At 37.1% G+C, this 22,657-nt stretch overlaps 1 protein-coding gene across 2 annotated transcripts in view; it reads left to right on the forward strand.

Moving 5' to 3' along the window:
* Positions 1-21,973, forward strand: part of IntS8 (integrator complex subunit 8) — an 81,784-nt gene extending 59,811 nt beyond the window's left edge. For both annotated transcript variants that reach the window (XM_089104849.1, XM_089104850.1), the window contains 2 exons: positions 5,118-5,297; positions 21,788-21,973. In XM_089104849.1, coding sequence (XP_088960975.1) covers positions 5,118-5,297; positions 21,788-21,910 — 303 coding nt within the window. In that variant the 3' untranslated portion in view covers positions 21,911-21,973. The remainder of the gene's footprint in view (positions 1-5,117; positions 5,298-21,787) is intronic.
* Positions 21,974-22,657: the final 684 nt, after the last annotated feature.

The following is a 22,657-nucleotide window of genomic DNA, read 5'->3' on the forward strand; positions in this document are numbered from 1 at the left end:
CATTCAGATGGTATTGATGACTCTATGACAGATATTTAAATAACTCTGTCAGTAGCTCAACAAATATATCTGGCAAATTTTTCAACATTAAATTGTGAATTCCATCAGGGCCAGTTGCACCAGGCTGGAGCTTTGAAATGGTGTCTTTAACTTCCTGAAAGCTGAAGTGAGAAAGTGGTACAGTACCGTTTTTAGACCGAGTTGATGGTATGTGAGCTGTGATGGTTTATCTACTTTAAGAAGTTTTTTTAAGAACAGATTTAGTTTTCCATTAGTAGAAAATTCTGTAATCCTTCCTATCTTTATTTCTGCAGGGATGAGTGTTCTCCTTTTTTTACCTGAAAAAACCTGAAAATTTCTCCATAGCTCTTGAACGGTGTTGTGGCCAAATTTCTCTTCAATGAGCCTTCTCCATCCATCTTGTGTCTCGGTCTTTTGTTCCTTTTTGAATTCTGCTATCCTGTGCTTGAAAACTATTTTATTTCCAAGTGCGATGGGTGTAGAGGAGTGCTAATGCGCTTTTTTCTTCTCAATATAGTATGTAGTGCCGTTACTTGTCCGTAGGGGAGCGCTCTTTCTTATCGTTGGATGAGGTTTCATTTAATCAAATATACCTCATAAATAAGCTATTATGGATGAATCACTCTTATTGGATTATGATTAAACTAACTCGTCACTCGTCTTAATTTCTGAAACATTTTGGTTTAAGTTGTGTTTCCAGGAGTTCGAGAGTTTGTCTTGGAATTTCCAGAATTTCACTGGTTGGAACCTGACTTTACTGGGTTAATCTCTAGTGTTAATGATAGAACCTTGTGGTCAGAGTCAAAGTCACAGTGTTTCTGAATTTCTACACTATTTACAATATCTGATGATATGAAAGTAAGGTCAATGGTTGAGTACTTGCCTGTCTGAGGGTTCAGCCGTGTATTTAGGTCTTTGGGGGTGACAAGGGACAACTTATTTATGGGTTCCAGGATGTAATCGGTTAGAGCGGCTGCAATTAGATCTTCTGGTGATACAGTATCCCACATTCTGTGGTGCAGGTTAAAGTCACCACTAATTATTTTCACAGGGCCACATGCATTCACAATCAGTTTGAATTGATTCAGGGAGAATTTATTTGTCTTTGGGGCATAACAGTTAGCAATACTAATCCACTTGTTGCTTCCCAGTACCCTTGTTTTATGTCAATTATACCTACCTCCATTTTCCCTTGTGGACTGGGGTCATGTATTCTAAAAGCTAGGTCATTTTTCACAAATGACAGTAGGCCACCACCTGTTTTGTGGACTCTGTCCCAACGGGCAATATTGTACCCCTTGAAATCATGGACAATAATCTCCTGTTTTAAGAAAGTTTCTTGAAGTAGGAAAATATCAGGAGCATGCCTGACTAAAATATTTTGGAGTTCTTTTCTTTTGGCTTGGTTGAATCCCAGGATATTTAGTTGGAACACTGAAAGGGAGCTAGTCATTTGTGTGTGAGAGAGCTAACCTGGGTCTTTGCAGCTTATTACTACTAACTTCTGGGCTAGGTATAGCCTCTTTTCCTTTACGTTTTCTTTCAGGGGCCCTTGGGCTGCTGGTTTGGGGTGGGTTGTTACTGGTTGTAGGGCTTGATTCAACTCTGTTTAGGTTTTCAGCAATGTTGGACAGGCGGCTAAGGACTGCATTTTGAAGATTAGCTGGCATCGTCTGAGATATTAGTTTGCAAAGTGATGTTATTATCTCAGCCAGATAAGAGATCTGCTTTGCAGCACTGTCAAAGACGGTGATATATTTCTTGCTCAGATCCTCAACTGGATGGTCGTTGGGTGTTAAAGAGGGGAAGCAATTATTACGGGCCATAGGGACTTGTTTGGTTTGGTTTGGAACTCCCTTCTTCGGGACCTTTGCAGCAGTCATCATGGGGGTATTATTAGTAAAGGAATGGGTTACATTTGCTTTCTTCTCCGTGAATACTGGGCATTCTCTTCTCTAGCATTAGCAGCATGGTTGCCTCTGAACTTAGGGCACTTGAGTATCCGATCTTGCTTAATTGTTTCAAATTGGAGGCATTCATTATGAGTGTGTTGCCTACTACATCGTAGGCGTTTTCTGCCTCTGCAGCAATTTGAAACCATGCGGCGAAAATCTTGGGAATTGAAAAACTATATTGCCCAAGGGATAAACTGCTTAACTAAATACCTTGCGCCCCAAACAGAGACTTTCAGAGGGAACTGAACATCCTGATTGAAGGTGCAAACCAGGGAGCTAACTGAAGGGCTTGGGTTTTTAAAGGCTAATGCTACATGTTCTATTCTATTATTAACTTGGACCTCCTTGACAAAGTCATCCAGATGGGTGACCTCCTCAGATGGGATAAATACAATTCCTTTTCTATTTCTTAGCAAAGCAGGGTTGGAACTAGGACAAAGCAAAAACTTTACATTACAACCATTTACTGCTATATCTGAAATTGAAAGTATAGCAGTAGCTACTGATTGGTTTGCAGCTATTATTATAATGGAGCCATCTGGTCCAAGTCTTTCTAACATTGAACCATAATGGCCCCTGCACTCATAATTATGAAGATGTTCAAAAAGTTTTTTGGCAATGACTGTTCTACTACCTAATGTCAACAACCTAGTGGTTTCATTTGGACCTTCAACACCTAAAGCCAAAATCCTAGCACTAGAATTATTTTGGTCATGGGTGACAGGAGTAGGCTTACTCCTAATTGTCCTGTAATTCATCCCCCCCAGAAAAAACCAATGGGTTAAAAATAACCATGCAAAACAACAATATGTAATCACAAAAGAATTAAAAAGTAAAATAAATAAAAAAAATAGGCTACAAGCAGAGGGGCGGAGCCCTCAGTCAATAATAAATAAGCAAGCAATATAATTCAAAAGTAGGCGCATTACTAAGTTTAAAAGCAGGGTAAAAATGGGTTACTAAGCACTCTCAGCACTTTGATAGTTGCAGTACGCCGGAATGTGGGAAAATTTACATAAAGCACAATAACAGTCAAAGCAAGCCACAGGCCAAAATGCACAACAAAATGAGTGTACAGGAGTCAAGGACCCCAAGGGCAGAGCCCCTTGTGATTTAATCAACAAACCGTGGCACAGAGCTATCCCTACTTGGAAAATAGTAATTTTGAATATTTTTGGTTTATTTCAATTTTAATTCGTCTTTTCTTCCCGCTGAGGCCTTTAGCATCCTAGTATTAGGGAAAATATGGATTTTCCTTACTAGTAATGCTACCTAGGTTACTGAAACTATCCTCCCGAAATTCTTATCAATAATTCTCTACGTAATCTCCCACTTTAGAGTCTCAAAAACTCTAAAAATTCATTCTGTTGGCCCATATCGTTACCTTGGACTTAAAAAATATACATAACCTAAAACTAAAACTATAAAAATTTACTTTTCCATCTGATAGGTTGTCCTGCCATAGCCTTTCATTTGTTTCTTAAGACAAACTCCCATCAAAATTTGTGGGGAAGGAGACCCGTCGGTCAAACAAATTCTAACTAAGCATATATGGATGCTGGGTGAGGCGCTCCTGTGTAGTCCCACAACAAGCAAGTTAACAAGTGTAAGTATGCGATTGAGAATCAAAGATAGTATTGCCTATCGCCTGATTTCACATCAAACTATCTACTAGCATCGCTTCCTTTCTTGTCTTTGGCAATATTAGTTTCGCATATAGCACTAATCACTTTAATATATTTATCTAGTTTGCCATATAAGGATAAAGGTTTCACTAAAGATCCTTTGTTTATTGAATCAAATATCTATTTGTCCATCATGTAAGAATCTATAAAGGCCGAAAGAGATTGGATGATTCAGATACTACTCAATTATTAAGCCAATCGTCTAATTCTGTTCAACTCTCTTGCTTTCCTAAAACTTCACTGTTCTTCTTATTGAGATTTGTCGATGTAATTGGATCCGTACTAAAGTTAAGCTGATGATTCTGTAATTTCTTAATAAACTTTCCACCTTTATTGTAAAGAGGTTTAATTTAACTTTCCCCAAAATCAAAAACGTATCAAAAGTAAATTTTCGTAATTAATTTTCAGCATCTTGTTTCTCGAACCACATTCCAAAAACACACTTGCTGCACTATTTTGACCTCCAACTTTTTGAGTTTTCAGTGTTTTTAAATATCTTCATTATATTTTGCGCTATATCCTATGACTTTATCGTGGTTTAACAGTGCAGCAAAATGTTATTTCCATCACTTTTAATCACTTTCTTTTTCAATAATCGAGGCACCGTTCCTATCTTTGACTGATGCTAATCCGAACTCTATACTTTCTCCTACATTTCTCTACTTTTCAACGCAATATATTACTATTACTCTGCCTTGTTGTATCTCCCAGATCTATCTCTAGATCTTGGATTCCAGTACCCCTCATTTCATATGTTGTAACTTCAAATTTGTTGGTTTTTTTTCTCTGGTTTTCCTACTTTCCTCTTTTCCTCATATGTTCTACCTCTCAAAAACCTCTTATGCAGAATCAAACTAAATCGTACTGAACCGAAACCTTTTTGGTAATTTTCCTTGATAATTTTCTAAATTTTCCTCCCAAAAAATAATGTGCTACTTCACAAAAAAAAGCCACAGTTTTTCCTAAAATCAAATTTTTAATCTCTATAGGCTGTCGTTTTAACTCAATTTTGGGGTGTGAGTGTAACTCAACACTGTTCAACTCAGTCCTCATTCAATTCAAAACCCATATACCTCAACTTAACGTGTTACCAGTTACACGCCCAATGGGGGTTGAGTTGCATGGGGTAAATGAGGGTTGAAATGAAGGGGGTTGGTATTTACGAAGTTTGAGTTAAACGGGGCTGAGTTGAATAAGGTTCACTTGCATGGGAACCTAGTTTTAAAGTCTCTAGGATAGGGAGTTCTATTCAAGGGTTTGGAAGAAAAGACGAGCTGTGATTCTTAAAATGACAGACAGATTATTTTGCTAAATTCAGTTTATTGTTTAAAGACCCAAAATCGAAATTAACAGCTGAAATGACAATTTCTTATAAATTTATTGTTTAAAAACAAAGTCAATTTAAGAACCTATTAGTCAAATTATATCCATAAGATTAATTGTTTGATCTTTGTAGGCTGCCATTTTATGCCAATTTCTGGAGCCTCCAGATTATGCAGTTGCCTTTAAGTGTTTGCAGGAAAAGACGAGTTGTGACGGTATGGATTCACTGTATCCGTGCATCTGGGATATGGCTATATTGGAATTTCTCACTGCTCAGCACACGAGGAGAGGCGAGCCTAAAAAAGAAGACACGGTCAGTTCACAATGTTCACAATGAAAACAATGTTCACAAAGTTCACAATGAAAACTTCACAGTTGGTTCACAATTAATTGCTCACGCTTTATTCATCGATTTCTGACAACTAATTTCATAATAACGTGGTACAAATATAACACAAATGCTTAAAGCACTAACCCCTTTTAAATGCATTGCAAACAAACAAGCTAAAATAAAAGTGTGGCTTGAGAAATTTACCATCATATAAGAAGAACAAAGAAGCCAAAAATGGTTGGTTGGTACAAATCTAAAAGTTAAAAAACAAATGATGATAAAAGAAAGGTAAAAAATCTTAATGAAGACTGTGACAAAGTATACCAACCAGAATATTTTGATTTTTGCATAGGCGAATCTTTCTAAACAGAAAGGTATAATGTAAAAAAAAAAGGAAAGCCGCATTTTAAGAGAAACTAAATATGACAGAAAAACTTTAAGGACAAGATGTGGCAGTGTACAAGATACGACAAAATGAAATTTAAGAAAGAGCAATATTGCTCTGTATTCTAAACAGCTGTACTAGGTATCATAATAACAAAATTGCGATTCGATACGAGTCTATCTAAACAAAGCTTCTTTTTCATAAAGTACTGAAAAGAGCACGTTGACGGAATTCCTTGGTGCGGTAAAAGTGTTCAAAATAGGGAAAAATTTACTGTCAGAACGAGCAATTGCTTCTTGTCTCTGTCCTATATTTTACTGTTGTTTGCTACTGAATAAAGAAAAGAGAGAAAGTGTATTTTAAATTTTATTTAAAACAATAGGCTACAAATTCTTATGCAGCTTTTTTTTTCTTACAACATTCAAAGAAATTAAACATGACCAAATTTTCAAAAATTCGATTTTTTTCGATGTCAGTGCAATTGTACCAATCAGTGTAATTGCTATAGTCTAACATGTCCATATTCTCTACTGGTGGTTCCTTCCTTTTGAATCCATTCGTTTCCAATTGAAAATTAACTGGCTAAATCAGGTTTTCAGTGTGAGGTAATTAATTTGTTTTTTTTTGTCAAGTGCAAATGACACTCCAGATTTTCAGGGAATTGGAGCGGTGGTAACGACAAGCTTGTTTATGGTATAATCATTTGATATAAAACATTACAGCAATCCATTCACTGTTATTTTTTTCAAAAAAAACTTCTTTTCCTCGCAGTTCTCTTCCTTTTAAATCCTTTCCTTTCAAATATATACCAAATCATTTACCTGAATAGTACATTCAATATAAGCAATTTACTTAATGTTCAGTAAAGCGGAATGGCTCTCTACCCGTTGAGGATTGTGAGGGGTGGCAACAGTTTCCTTTTTTGTATGTTTTTTTTTCTAATTCACTTATTTCAGCTTATTGCTGGAAAATGGAATGGGTCAAACCTCTATGGTTTATACGAAAAACGTGAACCTCAGGTTGGATGGACGAATATGACATTAAATTGTGGAAAGCTGCGCATAATTAATGCCTCGGACCAAAAAGGATGTTTTTGTTAGTAATTAATTAAAAAAACTTTACCGAAAAAATAAGTTTTTCAAAGCCATTTTTAACTTAAGCTAAGCAGATACAATTACCTTTTGTAATTTAAACCCAAAACGACCAGAAATTATTATTAAAGAATAAAGGAAACCCAAAACGAATAGAAATTAAATAAACAATCAATGCAAACAAACATACAATAGATATTAATGTAAATGAATGAATAAATCTTAAAATGAGTGAAGCTTAAATTAAAATATGCAAATTAAGCTTGAAACAAACAAAAATCACCACAAACAAGAGTTTGGGTGTGACCTCCTTCTCTCACTGTAAAAGTCTAAGACCTACTGCGTTATTGGCGCTTTACTGTAAACCAATTTTGTGACAAATATTTTCTTTTGTACTTATCTCTGAAAATAAACATTAAAATAAACGTAACATTTTGAACCTATGAGCTTTCTGCAATTAATATCATAATACATCAAATATTCATTTTAACTTATAAGCACTTTTTAAAGTTGTTAAAGAAGAATATGGTTTTCTTACAAACAAGGGACTGGATACTTCCTCCTTTTCTATCTGTAAATAAAAACCAAAAGACTACTGCGTCATTGGCGCTTAACTGCAAACGGATTATATTACAAATACTTTCTTTTCCAGTTCTTACAGCATTGAAAATAAAAATACAATTACAGCGAAATAAATTCTTGGCTTGATGGATTTTTCAACAATTAATATCATTATACATCAAATATTCAATTTGATGTTGTTAATACTTTCCAAGACTGTTCAAGACGCATATAGTTTTCAGTAAAGCGCCAATGACGCAGTAGGTTTTAGACTTTTACGGTGAGTGAAGGAGGTCACACCCAAGCTCTTGTTTGTGGTGATTTTTGTTTGCTTCAAGCTTAATTTTGTATATTCGATTCAAGTTCCACTCGTCTTAAGATTCATTTATTAATTTACATTAATATCTATTGTATGTTGTTTGCATTGATTTTTTATTTAATTTCTATTCGTTTTAAGTTTCATTTGTACTTCAATAGGAAAATATTTTTTTCGTCTTAAGCTTTATTTTCATATTCAATCCAAGTATTACTCGCTTTAAGATCTATTTATTCACTTATATCATTACTTGTTGTATGTTTTTGCTATGATTATTTATTTAATTTCTGTTCGTTTTGGGTTTCATTTATTCTTTAATAGTAATTTCTGGTCGTTTTAAGTTTGAATTTTAAAAAGAATTTATATCTGCTGAGCTTAAGTTTAAAATGGCCTTCACTTTTCTTTGAAAAAATTATTTTTTCGTAAATTTTTTTTTAATTAATTTGTGTTTGTTTTTTATTGAAAAAAGTTTAAATTGTTTAAAAATTTCTTATTTCAAAATGAAACTTAAAAAAAAAAAAATATTCATCAAAGTATCAATACTGATATCAGAATAACAATATCAAAGTGAAAAAATGGGTTTGTGTCAACCTCGGAGTTTTTATTATGTGATGTTTGAACTATTGCTATCTCAGAATTTTATCGGAATGGGTTTGGGGAAAAAGGGCGTGGGGGGACTAGATTAAGCTTCGGTCTCTTTTGACTCTTTAAAAGTGAACTACAACTTTCTATTTTTAACCAAATGAGCCATCTCTGAAGTTTATACGAGTATCCCTTCTATAAGAACCATATATATCCCCAGAGTATAACTTACAACGCCTGTCCCTCGGCCCTGGGAGGTTGTGTTGACCCTGGAGTTTCAATATCTGATGGTTGAACTATTTTTAACAAAATCTTTACCTGAATTTTTATCGGATGGGTAAAATCCATCCGATACGCCCAAAGGCGTGGAGGGCAGGAGGGGCTAGTTGCCCTCCGATCTTTTTCACTCTGAGAAAATGAACTACAACTTTTAATTTCCATTCAAATGAACCCTCTCTTAATTTTATACGAGCACACCTTCCAAAAAAACCATAATTGCCCCAGAGCAATATTTACACCCCCTTCCCCAGCCCGGGGTGGGGGGGGTTGTTGCGACACCGGCGTTTTTCTTATCGTAAAGCAGTTTTGTTATAAGATTTTTGAACTATTTTTAACAAAATGACTGCTTCAAATTTTTTATCAGATCTATTTGGGGGAAAAGGGCTTGGGGGGCCAGTTGCCCTCTGATCACTTTTGACTCTTAAAAAGAGCTGGATTTCAATATCAAATCAAATGAGTCCTCTCTGAAGTTTATGCGAGCATTCCTTTCATACGAACAATATATGCCCCAGAGCATAACTTCCAACGCCTGTCCCCGGGCCCTGGGGGGTTGTGACGACACCTGAGTTTTTGTTATCTCACTTTTGAGAAATTTTTAACTTAATGCCTATCTCATTGGATGCATTTTTATTGGATGCATTTGGGGAAAAGGGGCATGGGGGGCTAGTTGCCCCCCAATATCATTTGACTCGAAAAAACTTAACTAGAACTTTCAATTTCCAATCAAATGAGACATCTCTGAATTTTTTACGAGCATTCCTTCAATAAGAACCATTTATTCCCAAAGGGCATAACTCACAACACCTGCCCTCGGGCCCTGGGGGCTGTGTTGACCCCTGACTTTTCGTTATATGGTCTTTGAACTATTTTTAAAAAAAAGCTATCCCAAAGTTCTTATCGGGTGGGTTTGAGGAAGAAAGGGCGTGGAGGGGGGGGGGGCTAGGTGCCCTCCAATCTCTTTTGACTCTTAAAAAGTCAACTAGAACTTTCAATTTCCAATCAATTGATACCTCATTGAAGTTAATACGAGCATCCCTTCCATAAGACCCATATATGCCCCCAGGGGATAACTTATAACGCCTGCCGTCGGGCCCTGGTGGGTTGTGTCAACACCGGAATTTTTATTATATAATCTCTGAACTATTTTTAACAAAATAGCTATCTTAAAATTTTTATTGGGTGCATTTGGAAAAATAGGGTTTGCGGGGGGGGGGAAGCTGGCTACCCTCCAATATCTTTTGACGCTTAAAAAGTAAACTAGAACTTTCAATTTCCAATCAAATGAGCCCTCTCTGAAGTTTATACGACAATGTTGTCTATAAAAAAAACATTGTATACCCCCAAGGCATAACTTACAACCCTTGCCCTGAGGGATCTGGGGGAGTTGTCATCCTCAAAGACCTAATTTCCAGAACTTAAAACTACGTTTAATAAAATGGCTATCTCAAGATTTTGATTGGATGTGTCTGGGTAAAAGGTGCGCGTGAGAGGGGGCTGACTTGCCCTCACATTAGTTTCGACTTTTAAAAAAGGCACAAGCCGTTTGAATTGCAAAGCAAACGATCCTGTGCTGTAGTATTTAAAACAGCGCTTTCTCTCAAAGCCAAAAATGATCCTAGGGTAAATATTACAATCCATGCCCTGAGGGTTGTGGAGGAGTGTCCTCCTGAAAAACATATTTTCTATCTTGAGATAAACTACGCTGAACAAAATGGCTATCTCAAAATTTTTATTAGATGTGTTTGGGGGAGGATGGGCGTAGGGGGGGGCAGTTGCCCTCCAATTACTTTCGGCTATTAAAAAGGGCACTAGCCCTTTGAATTTCTAATCGAATGAGACTTTTTTGAAGTTTCTACGACAACGCCTTCTATAAAAACCTTATATGCCCCCAGGGCATAACTTAAAACCCTTGCCCTCAGGGTTGTGGGGGAGTGTCCTCCTCAAAAACATATTTTCTATCTGGAAATCAACTACGCTGAACAACATGCCTATCTTAAAATTTTGATTGGATGTGTTTGGGGGAATGATGGGTGTAGGGGGGGCAGTTGCCCTCCAATCACTTTCGGCTATTAAAAAGGGCACTAGTCCTTTGAATTTCTAATCGAATGAGCATTTTTTGAAGTTTCCACGACAACGCCTTCTATAAAAACCGTATATGCCCCCAGGGCATAAATTACCCTTGCCCTGAGGGTTGTTGGGGAGTCTCCTCCTCAAAAAAATGTTTTCTATCTAGAAATCAACTACGCTGAACAAAATGACTATCTCAAAATTTTGATTGGATGTGTTTGAGGAAAGGGTAGGCGTGGGAGGGGGTTAGTTGCCCTCCAATCACTTTTCGACTATTATAAAAGGCACGAGCCCTTTGAATTTCCAATCGAATGAGCCTGTTTTGAAGTTTCTACGACAACGTCTTCTATAAAAACCTTATATGCCCCCAGGGCATAACTTAAAACCCTTGCTCTGGGAAATCAACTACGCTGACCAAAATGGCTATCTCAAAATTTGTGTTGGATGTGTTTGGGGGGATGATGGGGGGGGCTAGTTGCCCTCCAATCATTTTGGACTATTAAAGAGGGCACTAGAACTCTCAATTTCTAATCGAATGAGCCCCCTTTGAAGTTTCTACGACGAACCCTTCCGTATGAAGTGCCTCTGGGAAAAAAAAATAAATAATAATAAAACATTGGAGCCGTATGGCCTTTACTATAGGCAACGCTACAGCGTTCCCTCTGATTAATTAAAAAAAACTTTTTACACAAAATAAGTTTTTCAAAGGAAAGTAAAGAACTTCACTTAACAAAAAATGAGCAAAAATAAAATCAAATAATCTACCAAGCGTGAAACTACCACAAATCAGCATCGATAAATAAATGAAACCCAAAACGAACAGAAATTACTCGGTTAATTATTGTATTTTCTGTTTGTTTTGGGTTTCATTTATTTATCGATGCTGATTTGTAGTAGTTTCATGCTTGGTAGATTATTTGATTTTATTTTTGCTCGTTTTTTGTTAAATGGAGTTCTTTATTTTTCTTTGAAAAACTTATTTTGTGGAAAAAGTTTTTTTAATTAATTTTTCTTCATTTTATATTGACATAGTCTTTTCAGGGAAAAAGAAAATACTACTTTAAATCTTTTCGTTTTTTAAGACTTTACAATTTGGCCTTCTATTTATATGCTGGAGAAAAATTTTCTGCAATTTTTAGCAACATACACCCTTTTAAAAATCTGGACACAAATAGTAGGGTTTAATTTAGTTTCATACCTCCTCTAGTTGCCCTGAAATGGAAAACTTGAAACCATTTGCAAAAAATCTGTTTACTTTCTTTAATAGCTAGGATACACTTACGCTATTTTGATTTAGTTAACTTTTAAGAGCAGAAGTAGCCCCGAAAGTTTGAACATAATACCCTCAGTCGTTCTTGGGATACTGCTGAGAGTCCTTATTGGGAATTAGCATTATCACAGTTCATTTTGATTTAATCTTAAGGCAACATTTAGTTTTTAAACATAATGGGCAAATGGGAGGGTGGGTGTGGAGGGTGGGAATGGAAGGGGGATTAGTTGCCCTCCAATCACTTTTGACTATTAAAAAGGGCGTCAGCCCTTTTTATTTTCAATTGAATAAGCCCTTTTCAAAGTTCCCACGACAACTCCTTTGATACGAAGTGCCCTGGTCTAAACAACAATAAATAATACATTATACCCACATCGATCTTTACTATAAAAATGTCAAGCCTTTCAATCACTTTCGACTATTAAAAAGGGCACTATGCCTTTCGATTTCCAATCGAATGAGCCTTTTTGGAAACGAAAACGCTTTCTATAAACACCTTATATACCCCCAGGGTATACATTACAACCCATACCTTAAGGTCTGTTAGGGTGGTTGTCATCCTCTAAGACCGAATTTCCAGAACTTCCAACTACGTTAAACAAAATGGCTATCTCAAAATTTTGAATGGATGTGTTTGGGAAAATGGTGGGCGTGAGGGGGGCGTTAGTCGCTATCCAATCACTTTGAACTATTAAAAAGGGTACTAGCCCTTTCAATTTCCAATCAAATGAGCTGTTTTGAAGTTTCTACGACAAAACTTTCAATAAAAATCTTATATGCCCCCAGGGCATAACTTACAACCCTTGCCCTGAATGCTAGGGGGGGGTATCATTCTCAAAGACCTAATTTGAAGAACTTTCTACTCCGTTGAATAAAATGGCTATCTCAAAATTTGATTTGATATCTTTGGAGGAATGATGGGCGTGAGAGGGGGGTTAGTTACCCTCCAATCACTTTCGACTATCAAGAAGGTCACTAGCCTTCTGAAATTCGAATTGAATGAGCCCCTTTTGAAGTTTTACGACAACTCTGTCTATAAAAACCTTATATGCCCCCAGGGCAGAACTTACAACCCTTGCCCTTGGGGCTCTGGGGGGTTTGTCATCCTTAAATACATAATTTCCAGAATTTTCAACTGCGTTGAACAAAATGGCTTTTTCTAAACTTGGATTAAATGTTTTTGGGGAAATGGTTGCTCTCCACTCACTTTCGACTATTAAAAAGGGCAATTTCAGTTTCCAATCAAATGAGCCCTTTTTGAAATTTCTATAACAACTTTCTATATAAACTTTTTATGCCCCCAGGGCATAACTTACAACCCTTCCACTGAGGGCTATGAGGGGATTATCATCCTAAAAAACCTAATTTCCAGAACTTTCAACTACGTTGAACAAAATGGATATCTCAAAATTTTGATTGGATATTTTTGGGAAAACGGTGGGCGTGAGATAGGCATTAATCGCTTTCCAGTCACCCTAAACTAGAGAAAAAGGCGTTAGCCCTTTCAATTTCAGGTTGAGTCATCCCTTTTGAATTTTTAAAGCTTTCAATAAGAACCTCATACGCCCCAAGGGCATAACTTACAGCCCTTGCCCTCAGGGCTCTGGGGGGGGGCGGTTGTCATCCTTAAAGACCTAATTTCCGAAATATTCAACTACGTCGAATAAAATGGTTATCTAAAGTATTGATGGGATGTGTTTGGAGAAAAGACGGGCGTGAGAGGGGGGTTTGTTGTCCTCAAATCACTTTCGACTATTAAAAAGAGCACTAGCCCTTTGAATTTCCAATCGAATGAGCCCTTTTTCAAGTTTCTACGACAAAGATTTCAATAAAAACCTTATATGCCCCCAGGGCATAATTTATAACCCTTGCCCTGAAGACTGTGGGGGGAGTGTCCTGTTAAAAGATGTAATTTCCTGAACTTTGAACTGCGTGGAACAAAATGGCTATCTCAAAATCTTTATTGGATGTGTTTGAAGAAATGGTGGGCGTGGAAGGGTTGTTAGTTGCTTTCCAGTCACTTTCGACTATTAAAAAGGGCACTAGCCATTTCAATTTCCAATCGAATGAACCCTTTTTGAAGTTTCTACTACAACGCGTTACATAAAAACCTTATATGCTTCTGGGTATAATTTGCAACTCTTGCCCTTAGGGCTGTGGGGGTGTTGTCATCCTCAAATACCTAATTTCCAGAACTTAAAACTACGTTGAATAAAATGGCTACCTCAAAGTTTTGATTAGGTGTGTTTGGGGAAAAGGTGGGCGTGAGAGGCTGGTTAGTTGCCCTCCAATCATTTTTACTATTGAAAAGGGTACTAGCCCTTTGAATTTCCAATCGAATGAGCCTTTTTTGAAGTTTCTACGACAACGATTTCAATAAAAAACTTTATATGCCCCCAGGGTATAACTTACAACCCTTGCACTGAGGGCTCTGAGGGGGTTATCATCCTAAAAGATCTAATTTCCAGAACTTCCAACTACGTTGAACAAAATAGATATCTCAAAATTTTGATTGGATGTGTTTGGGAAAATGGTGGGCGTGAGAGGGGCGTTAGTCGCTATGCAATCACTTTCAACTATTAAAAGAGGTACTAGCCCTTTCAATATCTAATTGAATGAGTCCTTTTGAAGTTTCTATGACAACGCTCTCAATAAAAACTTTATATGCCCCCAGGGCATAACTTACAACCCTTGCCCTGGGGGCTATGGGGGGAGGGTTTTCATCCTTAAAGAGCTAATTTCTAAAACTTTCAACAACGTTGAGTAAAATGGCTATCTAAAAATGTTGATTGGGTGTGTTTGGGGAAAAAGTGGGCGTGAGAGGGGGGTTAGTTGCCCTCAAATAACTTTTGATTATTAAAAAGGGTGCTAGCTCTTTGAATTTCAAATCGAATGAGCCCTTTTTCAAGTTTCTACGACAAAGATTTCAATAAAAACCTGATATACCCCGAGGGCATAACTTATAATTCTTGCCCTGAGGGTTGTGGGGGAGTGTCCTCCTCAAATAAATATTTTCTATTTGGAAATCCACTACGCTAAACACAATAGCTATTTCAAATGTTTATTGGCTGTGGTTGTGGGACTGAGGGGCGTGGGGGGGGGGGGCTAGTTGCCCTCCAATCACTTTGGACTATTAAAAAGGGCACTATCCCTTTGAATTTCCAATCGAATGAGCCTTTTTTGAAGTTTCTACGACAACGCCTATCAAAAACCGTATATGCCCCTATGGCATAACTTAAAATCTTGCCCCGAGGTTGTGGGGGAGTGTCCTCCTCAAAAAGATATTTTCTATCTGGAAATCAACTACGCTGAACAAAATGGCTATCTCAAAATTTTGATTGGATGTGTTTGGGGGAAGGATGGGCGTTGGGGGGGGGGGGGGCTAGTTGCCCTCCAATCACTTTCGACTATTAAAAAGGGCACTAGCCACTCCAATTTCCAATCGAATGAGCCCTTTTCGAACTTTCTACGACAACTCCTTCGGTGCAAAGTGCCCGTATATGGAGAAAAAGAAACATTGTGCCCACATCGTTCTTTACTTAGCGCTGTCTATGATTGACCCAGAGCCTACAGTATGTGAGTTTAAGGGGATTTTTATAGTCTGTGTCGGAGAGGACTATCTGAAATTATGCACCTAAGCTCTCGTTCCATTGAGCCATGTTTCTGCCCTTTTTAAATCGAATTTGAACTGAAATGGAAAAGTGTTAAGATGTCTTAATATTTTCTAATTTTTTCCTTCTATTTTTAACGAAGTTTTTATTGGAGTTTTATAGTCTGTGTCGGAGAGGACTATCTGAAATTATGCACCTAAGCTCTCGTTCCATTGAGCCATGTTTCTGCACTTTTTAAATCGAATTTGAACTGAAATGGAAAAGTGTTAAGATGTCGTACAGTTACCTGGCCGAATCGCCAAGGAAATTGGAGCCATCATTTGTTCCTTTCTAAGTAGTGATATTAGAAAATTAACCTGCGGCAAGAAAATCTACTTTTGAACCAAGAAACAGGGATATTTTTTAAAGCTGATCAATAGTCCTTGATGAGCTGATCAAGTTATATGAGATCCTTTCTTTCGTACCAAATACTCATTAATGCGATGCACCATTTTAAAAGTTTGAGGGATTGGCAACTTCAGGAGAGTGCTACATATTAGGAACTAGAAATATAGTTCAAACTTTAAGACAAGGGAGGGACTTTTAAGCAAAAATTGATTGTTATGTCTGGTTTATCTATTATTCGCTTCTGAAGCTTTGAGGATAAAACAGATTTGCTCACATTTTTCACAGTCATCTTCTTGGTTAAGGGGTTCGAGATCCTGCAAATTAGTTTACCTGTTTTCTTGTCCCAGCCGGATTTAGCCTCGATGGGGTAGGTTTGAGGAGTGCAGCCATACCCCCTCCAGTGAAAACCGACGAGGTTTACGAGTTGATACCCTATACATCCTTTTTATAGGAAATAGATAGGAAATAAAGAAAATCAAAGTGTTTCATCAATAGTTTGTTAGAGTACCATCATCTTTGTGGGTGAAAGGTTAAAAAACTACTCACAATTACTGCATCTCTATTGGTTTTCAATACACTTGAGGGTAAGAAGAATCACTGTCACCTAGAATTAAGTGCTTACGCAAACGATTATAAATAATAACTAAACTCACTGATCGAGTCCCTGAATTATTAGTAATTTATTTATAATCGTTTCTACAGAAAATAATCGACGGTATAAAAACAAAAACAAAGAATTGTGTTAAATACTAATGCCAATCTGTTTACATTTTATTTGTTTTGATAGATTTTGATTTTCGATATTATTAGTCTCAGGTTCATGATCATCATTTTGAGAAGTCCATAAATACTACCTTTGGTGAAAACCAAACACTATTTCACTTCGAGTCTTAGACTTCAATATTTTTATTGAGAGGATTTATTTTTTATTACAATTATTATTGTGTTTTAATTAATTTATGTTTATGTCTTTTTGTAAAATTGTTTGTTGTGTTTATCCTTCTTTTTTACATTTTTAATTTAATAGCTATTAAATAGGATTTGTGGTTGAAAATGTTGATATATTTGCATCGAAGACCTTTCTCCTTACTTTGGTTCATTGGAATTTACCTCTTATTCTACCAATCTCAAAGTGTTTGTATAGTCGAGCCAAAAATAAAGAACACTGGTGACATTTGCCACACTTCCAACACCCTTAGCCACTCCTACGCTCTTCATACGTTTTGTTTGTAAGCATTGTAAAAAGTGTTGTTAAAGCTAGAATATTGTTCTCTAGCCATATTGTAAGCTTAACTTCTTATTCTCATAGTTTTCTAGTTCGAAAACTATTTGATAAAATTCGAGTTTCCCTTCTAATAATAAAAATAAACGGTATGGGCGTGGGTTTTGGGGGATTGTAATATGATTTCCCGCAAACTGCTGTGCGTATATGCAGGACGCCTTTTGGATGGCCTCCTGCCACCCATATCTCCTCAAGGACCCCACTTTTAGCTCTAGCTCTCCAGGTACATAGATTGAAGTTCCCTGCTTAACTTTGCAAGTGTGACATGTTCACCATTTGTGGAATCTCGACTTACCATTTGAGTGTCGCATTTGAATACTAGTCACAAAACTGAAATCAGTAACCATGGAAATCCTTAAATACGCGCTTTTTTATTACTATTATCATTCTGGATATTTATATTGTAATACTATCCTCATATTAGTAACTAATAAGCTGAAAAATCCACATAAACCATTTTTTAATCAATTACCTTTTATGAAATGTGTTCTTAGTGTGTTTTGGTTTAAGACTTTCAATCTTTGGTTTTAAAGATGTTTAAGAATTAATATTTAACTATTAAAGACTGTTTTTAATAATCTGTGACGACTATGAATGAACAAAACATCCAAGATGGGCCATAAAATTGCACATGTACGAGGTAGACCCTCTACTCACACAGATTGAAAATCCTTGTACGACTCTGTTTTGAAAAAGGGATGAAGTGTCCACCTTTTTACTAAAATGCATCTATGAAGTCTTACAGTCATGATTAAGTCAAACATCCGAGGTGGGTCATAACATCGCATTTATGCGAGGTGGGCCCAAGGGCTTTGCTGCGGGCCCTCTACCCACACAGATTGAAAATCCTTGTATGACTCTGTTTTAAAGAAGGTGTAAAGGGTTCGCCTTTCTATTAAAATGTATCTATGAATTTTCTGTTTTATGATGGATATTTGCATGATTCGAAACCATTTCTTTGGAGCTGTTCTTGTCATATAACCCGTAGAGGTACATGTTTTTATCTTTCGGCCGTTCTGGCTAAAACGGCTATCTTGAAATTTTGGTGGGACGAATTGTAGTACTTCCAAGGCGCATGGGGGTCCACGGGGTGGTGGAGGATTTTACACTTAGCTCCGATTTGTTTTGGCGTTTAAAAAGGGTACTTGAAGTCAGAACTTGTGATCGATTTTCCCCTTCTCTACCTTTCTGTTGCCATTCGTCCAATATGATAGATACAAGGGAAAAATAAATATGCAATAGAAGACTGACACGTTGCTCTTTGCTAATTCGATACTATTGTGGTAAATATGACGCAGAGAAGTATTCTTAGGTTATTCTTTTCTGAATTTAATTTTTTATGTCTAGAAAATATGATTTCTGGGTGACTTCGTCTTGCTATTCAAGGGGATTAGGAACACGGGACTCCGTACTGCAACTAAATTCCTTGGCTATTTATCTCTTATTAAAGTGTTCTGATAAAGTCTGATTAAAGCGTGTATATTTCGGCTGTGGCAAACCAAAAGGCGGTAAGTGACATTTTGTAAATTTTACAGGAGACGCGAAAAACGTTTTAAACAAATAACCCAATTTAAAACTAGGAAAATAAGTTGCTGGAAATCATTTCTTAACGTGAGCAGACGTAATTTTTCGTGCTGAATCACGTGCTGCTTTCAAAAATCGAACTTTCCATTTACTTTTGGCACTTTTGTCACTTACCTCCTTTTGTCGCGTTTTTCGGCAGACCAAAAGGAGGTATGTGCAATTTTGCCGTTTAAATTTAAATGCGGAAAAAATTGAACTTTCGACAATGTTTTCAGCTATTAAACTTTTTTGCCGACACTTTTTTTCTTACTCACTGAGTAGATCAAGTTGAAAACTACCCTCTCTGATGCCACCCACGCCTGTGGAACGCAGAAAGCAGGGGTCAAAATCCTGCAGAAACTTCTCCTATATATCGCATTCTCAGAGCCATAACTTCAACTATTTTAATGTAAAAAGAACGTATAAAAGGATTGTTCGGTTATTTGGACACTAACCAGAAAACAGGAACAACATTCGACTTCAATTAAACTTTTAGGAACTCAAAAAAGCAAACATCATTATAGTCCATCTTGTTCTTCGCATCCCTCAAAAGTAAGATCAGCTAATGCTTTGTCTTTCGTTGGTATGTTTTTCCAGAATTCTTTGGATCTCTGGTCTCTCATGCGTGGTACCAGCTTTGTCATGATTACTCCCCTCGGTTGTTTCATAGACTTTGGGAATCCTTTACCAAGTTCTTTCTTTGCTGCAACCGTAAGGATATCGTAAGAGACAAGCTCCTGATCAAAATCCTCACTATAAAACATAGAGGATTCACCTTTTTTTTAACACAACTTCAACTATTTTCTGTAGCAGCAGTGGTTAGTTATCTTTCTTCTTTTTGGAAGACTTTTCGTTTTTCCACTCGCGAAAGTCACTAATGCAAAGCTCCCTGACGCGAGTATTTTCCCTGGAATCTTCCATTAGCTTCTTCAAAGCCCCAAAGTCCTCAACATTTCTGTTCTTCCTAATTTTAGCCTCGATAAGTCCATGGAGTCCATTGGCAGACATATGAGTATGAGCTTTCGTCAAATATTTGATGGTGATCTTGGCGGGTGCCCAGGGTTCGTTCGAAATCCTCACTAGCATAGAAAACAGAATGTAATTTTTGTTTTGTCCACTACAGTTGTCGGCATAAAATATGAATTCATCTATGTCCCTATGCTCGTCAATAAGTGCATGATAAGCTGAAGCAACTGCGTCTGTACTTCTTCCGCAAGTTGCCTCGTGCCAGGTAATACAATAGGCTGGAAGAGGAGCCGACCCCGTGGTTCGGCTTTTTGCAGGCACAGACGTTTCGTTGAAACATACCAGGCGGCTCATGAAAAAAGACTCCTTAACAGCAGGCATTATTGGGAGTATTAGAACTTTTTGCATATCAACAGTGAAAACTAAAGTTATTGGTACAAAGCTATCCTTCACGTCTCTATGGAGCTGAATTCGTTCCTTTTCAGCCATCTGCCGATGAAACTGATACTCCTGTTTTTTATAAATCTGTTGCGGAACCATCGCTATCCTTCAACTTAAAAACATCGCAATACTCACACACGCCTGACTTTGGCATTTTGTTGGAGATTTTCATCGCTGTAAACACCTCTTCGTAAATGCGCTACGACCAATTCTCTTCTAGGCATTGCTCCCAAAAATTTTCCCACATATCTTTAACTGAAGGTTTTTTTATATATACCTAGCATATGGTACATTGTATCGGCGGTTATAGAGTGACACAAGGCTTATAGGACTCGATGTGCATCCTTAAAGACTCTTTATCCACTTCTTTGCGCTGGTTACCACCCCTTCTTTCTTTTGGAAATTATGATACACCGTCTCGAAGAATTCCTTCAACAACAACTTCGAGAACCTGGGTATGCTTAAAGCCAAAGGTGGTTAAAAATGTTTTTTGACACACAGGGATCATATTTTGTCCATCATTGGTAGGTAACCTGTACAGAAGTGTTACTTTTTGTTTTTCATCCCTTCAGGGTTTTCCTTTCTCCGGTTCGGTTGCATTGTCCTAATGAACGATCTCATATAGGCTGTGCGCTCGGCATAGCCAAGAGCTGTTTAACTTTCGTATACTAAACGCCGCTGCTCGAGAGTTAGTGACTTGCAAGATCTTTTGCATTTGTGGATGTCACAACCTATCTCAATCAAAGGTTTTTTGGCACTTTTTTCACAGGTTTTGAAAATTCATAGTGGCAACCCTGTATATTGGCTAATTTTTTAGAGGAACAGTAAAGTGTCCGGTTTTGGCTGATTTGGACACTTTTGTCCCTAAAAGTTTTGGCAACCCTGACAAAAACCCTAAAATTCACTCTGGAACGACTAGGCTATGAAGCCTGCAGCCGCTGCTGTGAAAAAATTCTTATCAGAAGTACAAGCTTTCCTAAACAAACACGTAGCTCTTACCTTTTTGGGGCCGTTTTCAGAGCTTCAGTCAAAAGGCCCTTTTCTCTGTTCATTGTGCAATCATAGTCTAGTTTTCTTCTTTTCTTTAGACAGTAATGAAAGTGGCGAAAAAATCCCGGTGTGGACGACCAAAAGACGCTAAGTGACAACTTAAAAACTTGTTTTACTGGTATCCACGGCAGCCCAAAAGGAGATAAGTGCAGAACTTGCCCGTCGGTGAACTTAACTCCTTTTGGCCTGCAAGACAGCCCGAGAAATGCACATAACGACTTTTTAACGGATCAAAAAGCTTTGAATATCCCGGGAACGAAAGGAGATACATACATTCTGAATAGATCAATCGATCGAGCGTGTTCTGTTTGGTGGGGATAGGGATAAAACTCATTTTTCGAGAACATGTCACTTACCGCCTTTTGGTTTGCCACAGCCGATTTACTCTCAAAGCCTTATTTTTCAACCAAATGGTCCATACAACTAAAGAAACAATGCCCTTGTTTTTCCTTAGAACTCTGGGGAAGTCCTTAAATACTTTTTTTATAGATAGGGGGTTTTATTAGTCTTAGCAAAAGAAAGTTCTTTTTTTCATTAAATCAGCTTTGCTTGGAGAGTATCTCGGTCCAATTTAAATTTTGGCCCTATGATTTTATTACGTCATTTATATTTTCTTTCTAGGTTTCTCAAGCTGGTTTGTTAGAGCTGAATTCTAATAATAACGAAGAAATTCAAAAGGAAGCGATATGTCAAAGGAAATCTCGTTTTTTAAGGGCTTTAGCAAGGGAATATATCGTGCTATGAACTGTCACTCAAAAAGATTTTTATAACTCGACTTTTTTCTGATTATTATATGTTTACGTTTTATCATTGTTATACAAGCCGAAGAAAAAATGGGGAAAGATTTTTCCTTGTTCTAATCTTATTAAACATAGGAAACATATTTTTACCATCTCTTCTTAATGGAAATGAAAGGCCAAGATTGTTCCTCTGTTGGAAATATAGTTATACTTGCATTCAGTTTAAAAGAAGTTTCCACTAATAAAAGGCCTAGAATATACGATGCTATGGTTTTGGTGCATGAACAGGGAGAACGGTCTTGGATGCCTATCCTTGTTTCTGAGAAGACGTTATCCTGCGATTTCCTCCATGTTCTCCTCACAATGCTCCTGTTTTAGGGTGTCTTTGCGAACTGATTCCCCTCCCCCATCAAAAATGAGGTTTTTCTTAAGTGTTGACCATGGTTATAATATCTTTGTCTAATGAGAAGCCCATCTGCCAATTCTATTTTCTCCGCGAAGTAAAAGACAAAAAGTAGAGATAAGTGTTATGCAATATCAACTTGAATTGTAATATTTTTTTTATTATAAATATTCAAAATTTAGTTGTTCAGAATGGATAGAGACTTTTTGTACTGACAACACATTCAAGTCTATTTTAATATGAAATCGGCTAAATTGTGGTCTTACGGTGTGCTGTGATGCGGCGTCTTGTTTTCCTGATTTCCAGTTTATAACTGTATTTGTACATAATCACACTCTTTTGTAAATA

Source organism: Artemia sp. Qi Xiang Cuo, chromosome 19 (genome assembly GCF_049724085.1).
Source record: "Artemia sp. Qi Xiang Cuo chromosome 19, ASM4972408v1, whole genome shotgun sequence".
Taxonomy (NCBI): Eukaryota; Metazoa; Arthropoda; class Branchiopoda; order Anostraca; family Artemiidae; genus Artemia; species Artemia sp. Qi Xiang Cuo.